This window comes from Battus philenor, unplaced genomic scaffold, assembly GCF_028537555.1.
Source record: "Battus philenor isolate CCGP_79_NKW_IND1 unplaced genomic scaffold, ilBatPhil1.0.hap1 SCAF_2, whole genome shotgun sequence".
NCBI lineage: Eukaryota > Metazoa > Arthropoda > Insecta > Lepidoptera > Papilionidae > Battus > Battus philenor.
In genome coordinates this window covers 8,815,268-8,827,652 of record NW_027181682.1, presented here as the reverse complement: position 1 = coordinate 8,827,652, position 12,385 = coordinate 8,815,268, and the positions used below count along the sequence as shown (strand labels likewise).

Below are 12,385 nucleotides of genomic sequence, written 5' to 3'. Positions count from 1 at the left end.
CATTTAGAACTTCCGACTCCTCAAACAATATTACATCGAAATGTACTTAAAACAAGTTTTATTACGATGTATTATTAATGTAATGACATGAGGTTATTACACGAACGCGTTTACTACTTAGACGTATGTATAATTAACATTTACTTTAAATGTTTCAGAAAAAATCTTTTGATGTTTTAGCTATTGTAATACTTAGGTTTTTCAATAAATTTTCTTAAATTGCTCTTATTTGCTGTTAAATGTTTACTTCTTGCGATTAACAATTCAAATGTTATGCTTATTATATACTTAGCATGTTTCTAATATATATGTAGTACTGCAACTCTGTGTTTTTATTTGTAATTCACCAAACAAATTTAAGTTTTGATCTCGCCAATTTTCTTTTGTTGTCCACAACTCCTAAACTCCTTCATCGTTTTTAAATAAATGCGTCTATAAACTCTATGGATATGTCGAATAAATAAGTTGTTTAAATATCACCTATATTATACTTAAGTTATCTTCATGTATAAGTTTCGGAGAAAATAATTTTTATTGGGTTATTAAAGCCGAAGGTCGAACTAAGTGGCTTGTTTTAAAAAAGAACTATGTCTTATACCACCTAAAGGTGAAAATAAGGTTATAGTTATAATAAAACAATATCTAGCAGAGTGAATCAGTCGACAAATCCTTCACGGGTACGGGGTTTAGGAAGTAGGCTAGACCAAGGATGTAGTTTCTTAACAAATCTTATCTCATAGTATATGCATATTTTTCTATTCCTTTAGCCGCTAAACGCCAATTGCAAAGCATAGGTCGTCCCCGAAGACCGCTACGTTGACGCGTCTCACGCTGCCCGCATCCAACGACTTCCGGCGACCTTAACTGTCGTCGGTCCACCTGGTGACGGGCCTGCCCACCTCGTTGTCACCACTTGAGAACCTTTCAGCCCCAACGGCCATCGACTGCACGAGTCATGTGCCCCGGCCAATGCCCCTTCAGACAGACGAGCAATGCATCGAGCTACGTCGGTAACCTTGGTATTTCTGCGGATCTCCTCATTTCTGTTTCGATCTCTCAGCGGAAGTCCGAGCATAGCCCTTCCCATTCCTCTATGAGTGAGTGATATGGATGTCCACGGACGGTTTAAGCAATGTTAAACTAAGTGTTGCTTTTCTATTTCATTCATGAATTATAACATTTTTATTTATTGTGACTTTCGACTAAATTTTCTATTCTCACAAAATTTATTCAAGGTGCCCTTTTGACGGGCTTTTAAGTAAATTTTTGACAGCAAAATTTGCTTTCGTAATTTTACAGTTACCCACAATAAATATAACTTGTATAGTATAAATCTGCAGTAAATGTTTTAAAATATTTATTTTAAATTTAATTTTTTAGGTATCGACTCTGCTCATCCTGTTGATGTTCGTGTTTGCGAGCTATGGCGTGCAACTATACGGAGGGAGGTAAGCCGTTTTCCAAATTCCATTTTCTTTGCAGTGTACAAGGTAGTGAGCAATCAGAAATTCACTACAGAGACCATCCGCTACGTGAATTGTTTATCATAATAGCAATTAATTAATAACGTAGTATATATTAGTTAAAAAGATAAACTATAAATAGTTTATTATTTATGTAAAAACTTGTCTACTAACGAATTATTAAGGTATTCAAGTATAAGGAACTGATTTAAAAACACACCGTTACGATTTTTGTTATCACGAGTGGTAAAACAGTTGGGTGCTTAATGTGCGTTTAATACGTCGAAATTTATTCTAATACAACTTTTTTTCTCCACGACGTTGATCATGAAAAATTATCCAAACCGAATTACTTTTTACTTTTCAGTTTCAGCAACTGGGCCTTCCCTTTACAATTATTCACGAAGCTCTGCAATTTCCAGCTGTTTCTATAGATCCTTCTTGCATATGCCTATACATATGCGGTCACCTGCAAGCAAAAATACGAAAATTACACGAAACATTTTCTTATAACGTTTTTTTTTAAAACAGGGAGCTTAAAACGAACTTATCTTGTCTATTTTCATCAGACTGATTTTCGCAACAAGGCGGCGTTGCGCTAATTTTGAGACGGGTTAAAAACAGGGTTCTTTTAATCTATGACAAAATACATTAGTAGATCCTTTAACAGGTTGGCGCGATGTAATGATCCAACAATCACACGCCGCGAAGACTGCGTGGGCGTGTTCATGCGACGCGTTTTTGTTACTAAGATGAAAATAAAACCTGGACTTAATGAGACTTTTCCATCTATGCTTGTTCCTCGTGTATGGTATGTATATGCATATAATTATTTATTATTTTGCACATAAAAATCAAGGATATTGTAGATTTTTTGAACTACGTACTGTAATTGCACATATATTATTTAAACTGGCAGGCGCAATAAAAATTTGTAAATAAAAAATATACAAAATGTTTCTTTATTTTTGAAAATTTTATATTTTATGATACTTTACCTACTCATAACTGTTTATATTTAGTTTTATTTTTTACTAATCTTTCACCTACAGGGCAAATCCAAAACGCTTCAATTTCGACAACATAGGGGACGCACTCCTGACTTTGTTTGAAGTACTCTCTTTTAAAGGATGGTTGGATGTGCGTGATGTTTTGATCAAAGCTTTAGGACCTGTAAGTTGAAAAGGATCGTTGCAATTACTTTGTAAAATAGTTCTTTAGTTTTGAACTTGCCATTTTATAATACTAGCCATAAGTATTAATTACATGTTTTTTATCTATAACTGTTTAAAAAATCTTAATTATTATTCACATTGAATTTTAATTTATACATAAGGAAAGTTATTTTAAAATTCAGTAATTTGCTTAACGATCAGAGTTTTCTTAATATGCACACAATTATAACACCCGTTAAGCGGCAGAGACGGCTCGCAACAATAACAACGTGTTTTGAGTGAACGCTTTAAACAAGTTATTAAGTTAGTTTTAAACACAAGTTATTCGTTAGAACGCTTCCGCCTTGGAAGTATTGGCCTGAGAAATGAACCTAAAAGTCGCCCGAAAACTAAAATCAACAAGGATGAATTAAAGACAGTTGTGGAAGCTGACAACACTATGTTTACAGCTGAGCAGTAGAAGCTTAACTCAACATTAACATCAAATCAATACTGATCCATTTGCGTAAGACTATTAAAATAGCTTGACAAGTGAGTGCAGTATGCTCGCCTGACAAATATTCGACGCCTTACGTTGACTTACAAATACAAAAATAAAATGTTTTTAAACGCTATCGTTTTCTGCGAGGATAAATGGATTCTATTAGTTAGACAATAGTGATTGATCCAAAGTTAAACCTGAAAAATGTTGGTCATCGTTCATTACAAGTTCTTAGCGAGCACACAACACACGTGTACTGCCAGGAACTAGATGTAATCATGGAAAAACTCTCAAAGCCTTTGATAAATACCTCGTCTAACCTATTCCTATACGACAAGGCGAGACCTCACACGGCACAATAGACGTTGTCTAAGCTACATGGGCTTGAATAGGAACATCTACATCATCCACTGTACTTCTCAGACCTTACGCTGACTGTCTTCTTCTTTTTGTAATATATATGCAGCTTCTTAAAATGCAGAAAGATCAATATCGAGAGGGAATACAAAAAACCTTTGAAGTTAGTTGCCTTACGTAATTCTGGCTTCAAGGTCATTGAAGTCCGTACAAATAAAATAAAGGGACGACATATTACAGTCGCCCACAAAACAATATTTTAATCTCTATTATTTTCCTCAATGCGTTTTTTTTTTCAGGTCCATGCTATATATATACACGTTTATATATTTTTGGGCTGTATGATCGGGTTGACTTTGTTCGTGGGCGTTGTGATTGCAAATTACTCTGAAAATAAAGGCACCGCACTTTTAACTGTTGATCAGCGACGATGGTAATTCATAATTTCTTGTTTAATTATTAATTTTTTCGTCGGTCGTTAACATACAATATACAAACATTTAAATAACTTGTTAGCGATAATAATGTAGATAATTGTTTATATGCAGGTGTGATTTAAAGAAGAGATTGAAAATCGCTCAGCCACTGCACCTACCACCACGTCCTGATGGCAGGAAGGTTCGCGCCTTCGCCTACGATGTAACACAAAATTTATCGTTCAAACGTGTCATTGCTATTGTTGTTCTCATCAACAGTGCTTTGCTGGCTGTTACGGTAAGATATTTTTTAGCCACACAATAGTCTAGACAACTAAAGATTTTAGCCTGTCGTGGAACTTAGGCATCGAAAAATTCTGTGATTTCGAGATTGATAAATTTAGTCTTTATAAACACACGCATGTTACTCAGTCTCAATACATCCTATATATACACTGGATGTAACTGAACCTGTGGATCAAACAAGCCCGTAGTTTTATTAATATCCATTTTATGTTTAAAGAGGGTGATAAATTATATAGACATATTGTCCTAAAATAGGCACTGAATTGATGATTACATTTTTAATTGTTAAAAATAAATATTTATGTTAACATTAATTCTAACAAAATTAATAACTATCTAACAAAATTTATACGGCAATGATTAACTGCGTTACATGATACAGAAAGCCTAATAAGTTCGAAAGGTGCATGGGATACAGTTTTACAAATTATGAAAACCGGGAATCCCATCCCATTTCATAAATAATACCTCTATTTTTCATGTTTTCATGCCTGCTTTTGGACAGTTCTCTGGTTATTATATACACGTATATATACGTTGTGCTTTTATTTTTTATAGTGGTCCCGTCATTCATCTAACACGGAACGGCTGGCCCTCACATCTGCGCTGTTGACCCTGGTGTTTGTGGTGGAAGTGGTGCTGAAGACGATCGCCTTCACGCCGCGCGGCTACTGGCAAAGTCGACGGAACCGATACGACCTGCTGGTCACCGTCGCCGGGTGCATCTGGATATTCATGCACTTTACCCTCAAGGTAATGTAAAAATAAATCACATTAATCTTAACCTTATTAATCTTAATTAATCGTACAAACTTTTTTCATTCACCTGAAAACCATTTATATTAGGTTACATTTTTTCATTATTACTTATGTTTACATTTTCCTTACTGCTATATAATCTATAGTTATTCTACAATAATTCCTTTATTTTCTATTCCACGCTTGTCTTAATCTTATTACAAATTCTTTTTACTCATATATACAATTGTGTTAATGCCATCATACATGGCACTATTCACCGTTTAATTATTTTTTTACAATTCTGATACTTCTAATGCATTGTTGTTTCCATTATTGTCCTGATGTATCCTTGCACTATTTATCATTTTCATTATTCCAGCTGTAAAATTTCCACTGCCGCCTCACTGCACTCTGCCTCCCTCACAACATATATACATCATTTTCCATCACAACATACATCAGTCTTGTATTTATATCATTAATACTAATAACTTTATAAACTTATAGAAACCTCAAGCCATTCGTTTACTTTACTCTTTTGTTTTACTAGCGCATTATCTTCTATTTCTTTCGTTATCTCCTACGCTTATTTTGTTATTAATTAAGGCATTTTATAGGAAATATAACTTAATGACGTCACTGGACTAACAAATTTGTATATTAAATATTTTAGAATGATCTATCATACTTCGTTGGCTTCATGGTGGTGATTTTACGTTTCTTTACAATCACGGGCAAACACACGACGCTGAAGATGTTGATGTTGACGGTGGGCGTGAGCGTGTGCAAGAGTTTCTTTATCATCTTTGGCATGTTTTTGTTGGTGTTCTTCTACGCTCTCGCTGGGACAATTGTTTTCGGCAACGTAAAATATGGGGAAGGAATTGGAAGGTACTTGACTGATTTTGAAATCAATGTTGCTTTTAAATATCAGTTGTTATGCATTATTATGAACTAATGGGAAATTATAATTAGTTTAGTGAAATCCTTTACTAGTTAGCGTACTCCGAATCTACTATGAGTGCTACGATATTAGTTACATTTGACAATAATAGTAGCTCAATACCTTAACGTCACATTGTCGCTGTAGAAAAATCACGGTCCGTTACGATACATAAATCAGGACGCTATTAATGAAAATCGAACGTTCCAAAGTAATCCCTCACATTCGAAAATGATAGACGCTGTCATGAACAGCTTCTACTTACTAGATAAAAATGTTTATTCTTACAATATTCAAACCATTACAGAATTCACAGTTTATTTTTTTTGTACAAATTCGTAATTTTTCTTTGTAGTTCGGTAGCTATATATATATATCTAGTTAGTAATGGGTCTTTATAAAGTGATCAAACATTGCGTTCCGTTAGTACACTTCTTCTTATCAATATATGAATATAATATAAAGATAAAATTAATTTATTCAACATCAACTTTTTTTTAAATCTGTTTTATCCATTCTGCTTTGCAACGTGTTATAGTTGTAGAGAAGAAGCAGGAAGAAACTTAATAACACAACACATCTTTTAAAATAGTATAATAAATTAGATTTATATGTATAAACTTTCTGCCATATATTGTTTCTGAAGATGTTAATGCTGTTAGCCCTTGGGGTTTTACAGCTTCATCGGTACTGAGTTCACGGAGCGGAAGGGTCCGTGAACTAGATACTTTCTGCCAGAGGTAGCCAAAATGAATACGAAATAATCAAGTGATTGCCATGGATTCTTGTCATTTAAATATTCGTTTATTGAATAATATGCTTTTTCCTCAATTTTCTTTTAACATGCGATTTGAATTATAGAAATGGTAGTCTAAAAATAATTATTTAGGTTGGTCGGAAATTGATATTTGGTATGGTTTTATTTTAGACGAGCAAACTTTAATTCGCCGATCCATAGCGTGGCGATGTTGTTCCGCATCGTGACGGGGGAGGACTGGAATAAGATAATGCATGACTGTATGGTGGCGCCGCCGTACTGCACGCCCGCCGACAACTACTGGGAAACGGACTGCGGCAACTTCACTGCCTCGCTCGCCTATTTCTGCACCTTTTATGTCATCATCACCTACATCGTCCTCAATCTACTAGTCGGTTTGTATTTTCTTTTTAACTGAATAATTCTTCGCTTTAAATATCAATTAGGTACCCCCATATCAGTTACCAAAGTCCAGCAAAGCTAATATAACACGGATATCGGTGACAATAATGTGAGATTGCATTCATTAGTTTCAACATCATTAAATTATTTTTATAGTAAAAAAATCAGCTATGTCTTATCCAAGCGCAATATCGGAATCAACAAGACTGTGCCATAATAGTGTTATGTCGTTTTACATGAATCTTAATTATAAATACTCCTCGAGATTTTAAATTCCACTTCGTTAGCCTTCGTCGCTTAACGCCATCACCACGAGAAGCCCTAGCTTATGATGATCTCTTTCGATGTTAAATGTACCATAGAAGATTTAATACGTAAAGCAACATACTTATTTAAAGAACCCCTTTTATAAAACATCTAGAAACGGTGCCCCATTTATTATACAAGCCGCTAGATTATGGAAATTACTCGCGTGTTACAAGATATTTTATAACGTCCACACGCATAAGTATATAATATACACGTATTTATTTATACTGACGTATAAAAGCATGTAATTATATATATGGATGAGGAAATTTGTAACTTTATTGAAATTTTTTTAATCTGGAAGTTAATTAATTTTGTGATTTTTTGAGTTTGGCTTTTTGCTCCTGCTGATATCAATAGTTTACTCAGTTCTTGTTTATCTATATTTATTTATGTAATCAATATTAATTAAAATAGATTATCTAGTTTTTGAAAGAGTTCTGCATAACATGATACCGATATACGTGTTCTCCAACGATTTGCCCAATGCGAAGAAAACAAAGAAAGCATTGCTCGAAAAACTACCGCACTACCCTCTGCGGCCAGCCATCTAAAGTAGGCTCAATGAAATCACTTGAAGGCCTGTTATATTGCTTTCCTGACATTTGAAATCGCTCTGGTGTGACTTATATTAATTGCCTGTTACGCCTTTTGTGACTTATATAATTCATTGCTTATTTCCTTCTATTTCAGCTATAATAATGGAAAACTTTTCATTATTCTATTCAAATGAAGAGGATGCTTTGTTATCATACGCTGATATACGGAATTTCCAAAATACTTGGAACATTGTGGACGTTCACCAGAAGGGCGTTATCCCAGTAAGAAAGGTAAAACACTTATACGTGTTCACTGTAATATTCAATTCAGGTTGTATGCCCTTAATTACTTTCTGTTCTAAACACATAGATATGATATTGTTCGGCTTAAACCAAACATTACACCTCTATACAAAATATACTTTACCTACCCACTGTTACATTGTAAGTGTGGGTAGGTAAGTGTTGTTTCCAATTCAATTTAGCGTAGTGAAAATGATATAATTTATTTATGAATCGAAAAATCATTAACATTGTTTTAGGTAAAATTCATTCTTCGGTTGCTTAAAGGCCGATTGGAATGCGACACACACAAAGAACGGTTACTTTTTAAATATATGTGTTACGAACTGGAGCGGCTGCACAATGGCGAGGATGTCACCTTCCACGACGTTATCAAGTACGTCTGCAAATTGACTATTTAAATATTATCTCTAGGTAAAGCTCATTTGCAAAAGACCACCAAGCTAATATCGCGTCAATACCGATATTACAATGGCTAAAGAAATATGTAGACAGTTTTAATGAGCTACTAATAGATATCACAAGCACTCTCATAAAAGCATTTCGGAATTTTTTTCAGTACAAAAATGCTTTTCTTAATAACTTTTTAAGATTAGATGAACATACAATACACTTTCTGTAATGTTTCATTTCAAAAGTATTAATGTTTCGAATACGTTAATTATACACACGCCTGCAACTAAATCGACTCAAGCCTACAAAATGTGTAAAATACTATTTTTTCTGAATTTGTTCGGGGTATATACTTATATAAAAATTTCTATTTTCTAAAAATTTCATTTGATCCTAAATTATTTCAAATCCACTAAAGGATTTTAAAAATAAAAACGCTGTTTTGATGCTCGAAGTTTTTTTTTTGTTTCGTTCTCTTATATTAAGTCAGGGACTTTTGTTTCAAATAATTTTCAATACATATTTATTAGCCTTCCTTTTGTCATCCTTCACAAGTTCTTTTACTTATCTTCTTTCATTCATAATCATTCCACACATCGCCTCTTTTCCTTTGCGCGCATTCCTTTAGTATCACAATTTTAATTGTTGTCCTTGTTTCTGTTATTATTGTTTCTTATTTTACAATTCTTTTGTTACTCAACCACATATTTAATTTTTTTTCATTGATGCTATAACATTAGGCTTTCAGAAAATACATATTTTGATACACGTAACACTAGCCAATTCAAAAAAAATATTAATAAAAATATAGTATATTTTGTAGGCTTGCGTCGATTTAGTTGCACGTGAGTATATAATATTCACTTTTTATTGTATGTCAACAATAGAAATCGCATGGTTCAATTATAATTATTGTATGTTATCACCATTATCACAAGTACGTCTACTTTAAGGCATGGCATATGGCAATCTTTGGGACAAGCCTACCCCAAAGATTGCCATGCAGGTCAGACTTGTGCTACACCCACAATCAGCGATTTTCCGCAACCCTGACTATGTCGTCGGTCGTTATATTAACGTATTGTGAAGTAATTAATGTCTTTGCATATTCTAATATATTTTTTTTAAAAATACTATGTTAACAGCCACTCGACTATTATATTTATATACAACTTACACATACTTTGACCAAAAATATTAATAAATTTAATTTTATACCCTGTTGTTCAAAATGTTGTAGCATGCTATCATATCGTACCGTCGATATCCGCAAGTCCCTGCAAATGGAGGAGCTACTGGCCAGAGAGGAGTTTGAGTTCCTGATCGAGGAGGAAGTAGCCAAGCAAACAATACGCACGTGGCTGGAGGGCTGCCTTAAAAAGATACGCGCGAACAGCAGCGTGAGTAGCGTTTGTAAAATTTACGAAAACTTGAAGCCAAAAATCTGTATTACCTTTGACTACAATCTGCTTCGAAAGGTGTTATAGTTGCGGAGAAGAAGAAGGAAGAAACTCCACTATATCTTTTAAACAATTTAACAATACTTATTCATGTATATACATTTTCTACCAAATATAGCCTAAATGAAAACAAAATAATCAAGCGACATCGTCACCAAGGCTTCTTGTCATTTAAATATGCCTTTTTGTCAATATATTTTTAATATGCGTTCTGATTTTAATAGTAAAAGAATATCCAAAAACAAGTTACATCAGTTAACAAACACAGAAGTTAGACACTAGGAAGATCATCATTAAAGTATAGTGCTGCCGGCATTAATGTAATAAATTAATTCATCACTACGATGGGCTCTTAAACTGAAACAGACGGACATCATGCCCCCGTGTAGACGCATCCTTAACTGCTATATGGCGCGGTACAGCGGTTTCGATAAAACTTTGATAAACCAATTAACGATATTAGTCTTACTCGAGGTTATATTCTGTTACTTTGATGTTACATTTAGGTACATTTATTGGTGGCTGAAACTATGTACTGTACAGTATAGGGTGTCGGATAAAAAAACTTTCAGAATGCATAAATTGTTTATTCACTTTTTACAGATATTCCCAGAAGCCCTTCCTCTTATTGTTTGTTGAACCTTGCTTCTGAAATTTTTCATTCATATCGTGCCTCAAATACATTTGACTGCTGCAGCGCTTTTATATTGAACGAATCGAGTTCCATAAAGTTCGTTCCTTTTTATATATGAATTGACCAATAAGCAAACGGTAGTGGACGCTTTTTAGTTCTGTAAATAATTCCAAACGGCAACTATTTAAACGTAAAGTTCGTCCTATCTTGCCATAATAAAATACTCGTACATGTACTATATGCGATGCATAGGCGACAATGAGAAGTTTCAAATTGCCGTCACTGTCGCCTGTAACATCGTTTTTTTTTATAAAGTGATTAAATTTAAATATTAATGTGAACAGAAACAGCAAACTAGTTTGATTGCCGGCTTGCGGAAGACTAATGAACATATCATCGACATACCCAACGAGAAAACTGAAAAGGAAAAAATGGAAACTGAAACTCAGGTAAAAATTATTATGTTATAATAAATGAAATACCTATTTACTTAATATATTTAAGGACAAATATACATTGCTATATATTAGTCATTATTTAAATTGGATTATTTTAACATTTATAGCAAGTTGTTGCCAACACGGGCCGATCGGAAATTACGGAGTCTACATCGCAACCAATTATGACGAGTGAGTGCTTTATTGGAACATATAATACATTCTAATAATAATAGTAACATATTTTGAACAAAATAATTACATCAATTTACCTTATGAAAATAGACACACATATAAACACTCCTTAGATTTACAGTACATAATGGTATCCATGTAAGTGCATGATGTGTTTCATGGCTGTGTGTTGTCATTTTTTTGTTTTTCATTTCTCTTGTCTTATCAGTTCCTAGATCATAATTTTGTATAGACTTGATATCCGCTTAATATATTAAGCATGTTAAATGTCATTATATAATAACTGATAGCATACGTTTTTAGAAAGCGCTTTCATGCCAATGTCGAAAGATATAATACTCCTATAATAATATAGTTTAATATTTAGATTATATTTAATGAAAACATGTTTTAATTTTAAGATTTATCTTCGTCATTTGAATCTCAACCGAAGCGTGCATCCACAAAAGGACAATTTAAAAAACCAGGCTTACCTTCAGGATCATTGCCAAGGTAAAATTTAATACATGTACCACATCAGTATAATAATTTTCTTACAAATAATATGATGATATAAATGTTAAATATGTTACAGGCCGGAGAGTCCTGTTAAGAAGTACTTGCAACCGACGTTGAGTGACCCTCATCCTACTTTGAATAAAAAATCACCAAGTAAGTTCCTCATGTACAAAATAGACAGTAATTCACAATAATTCCATAAAAGCATCCGAATGAGCTGAAAAAACACATGAAGAGTTTCGGCTCTTTCTGGCAGCTTCAAATTGGAATGACAGCCATAGGCAAGTTCCCGTCCCCCTTGTAACTCAGGTATCGTTAGGATAAAAGATTAAAAGTTTTGCCCCCGTAGATCGGCCAGTGCACTCGTAACTATGAAGTTTATTTACTTAGCTTACTGACTGTAAAGAAGTCTACGCTAAAGCATCTTTAGTTCAGCCACCTTGGTAGCAATTAAATTAATTAATGTTTCAACTCAAGGATGCCCGAGCCGATTGGTGTTCCATATATCTACTTACCTAGCAAACATTACTGCCACCTCGGAAATCATTAGCATTGGGGGGAAATGGCAGAAGCAAC

At 33.8% G+C, this 12,385-nt stretch overlaps 1 protein-coding gene across 1 annotated transcript in view; it reads left to right on the top strand.

Moving 5' to 3' along the window:
- na (sodium leak channel non-selective protein na) overlaps positions 1-12,385 on the top strand; it is a 28,643-nt gene that overhangs the window by 14,385 nt on the left and 1,873 nt on the right. The window contains exons 20-34 of the mRNA XM_068764985.1: positions 1,381-1,448; positions 2,134-2,274; positions 2,516-2,636; positions 3,776-3,909; positions 4,025-4,190; positions 4,757-4,951; positions 5,613-5,830; positions 6,811-7,034; positions 8,044-8,180; positions 8,432-8,568; positions 9,826-9,985; positions 11,024-11,128; positions 11,245-11,308; positions 11,713-11,803; positions 11,886-11,962. Of these exons, the coding sequence (XP_068621086.1) occupies positions 1,381-1,448; positions 2,134-2,274; positions 2,516-2,636; positions 3,776-3,909; positions 4,025-4,190; positions 4,757-4,951; positions 5,613-5,830; positions 6,811-7,034; positions 8,044-8,180; positions 8,432-8,568; positions 9,826-9,985; positions 11,024-11,128; positions 11,245-11,308; positions 11,713-11,803; positions 11,886-11,962 (2,038 nt within the window). The remainder of the gene's footprint in view (positions 1-1,380; positions 1,449-2,133; positions 2,275-2,515; positions 2,637-3,775; positions 3,910-4,024; positions 4,191-4,756; positions 4,952-5,612; positions 5,831-6,810; positions 7,035-8,043; positions 8,181-8,431; positions 8,569-9,825; positions 9,986-11,023; positions 11,129-11,244; positions 11,309-11,712; positions 11,804-11,885; positions 11,963-12,385) is intronic.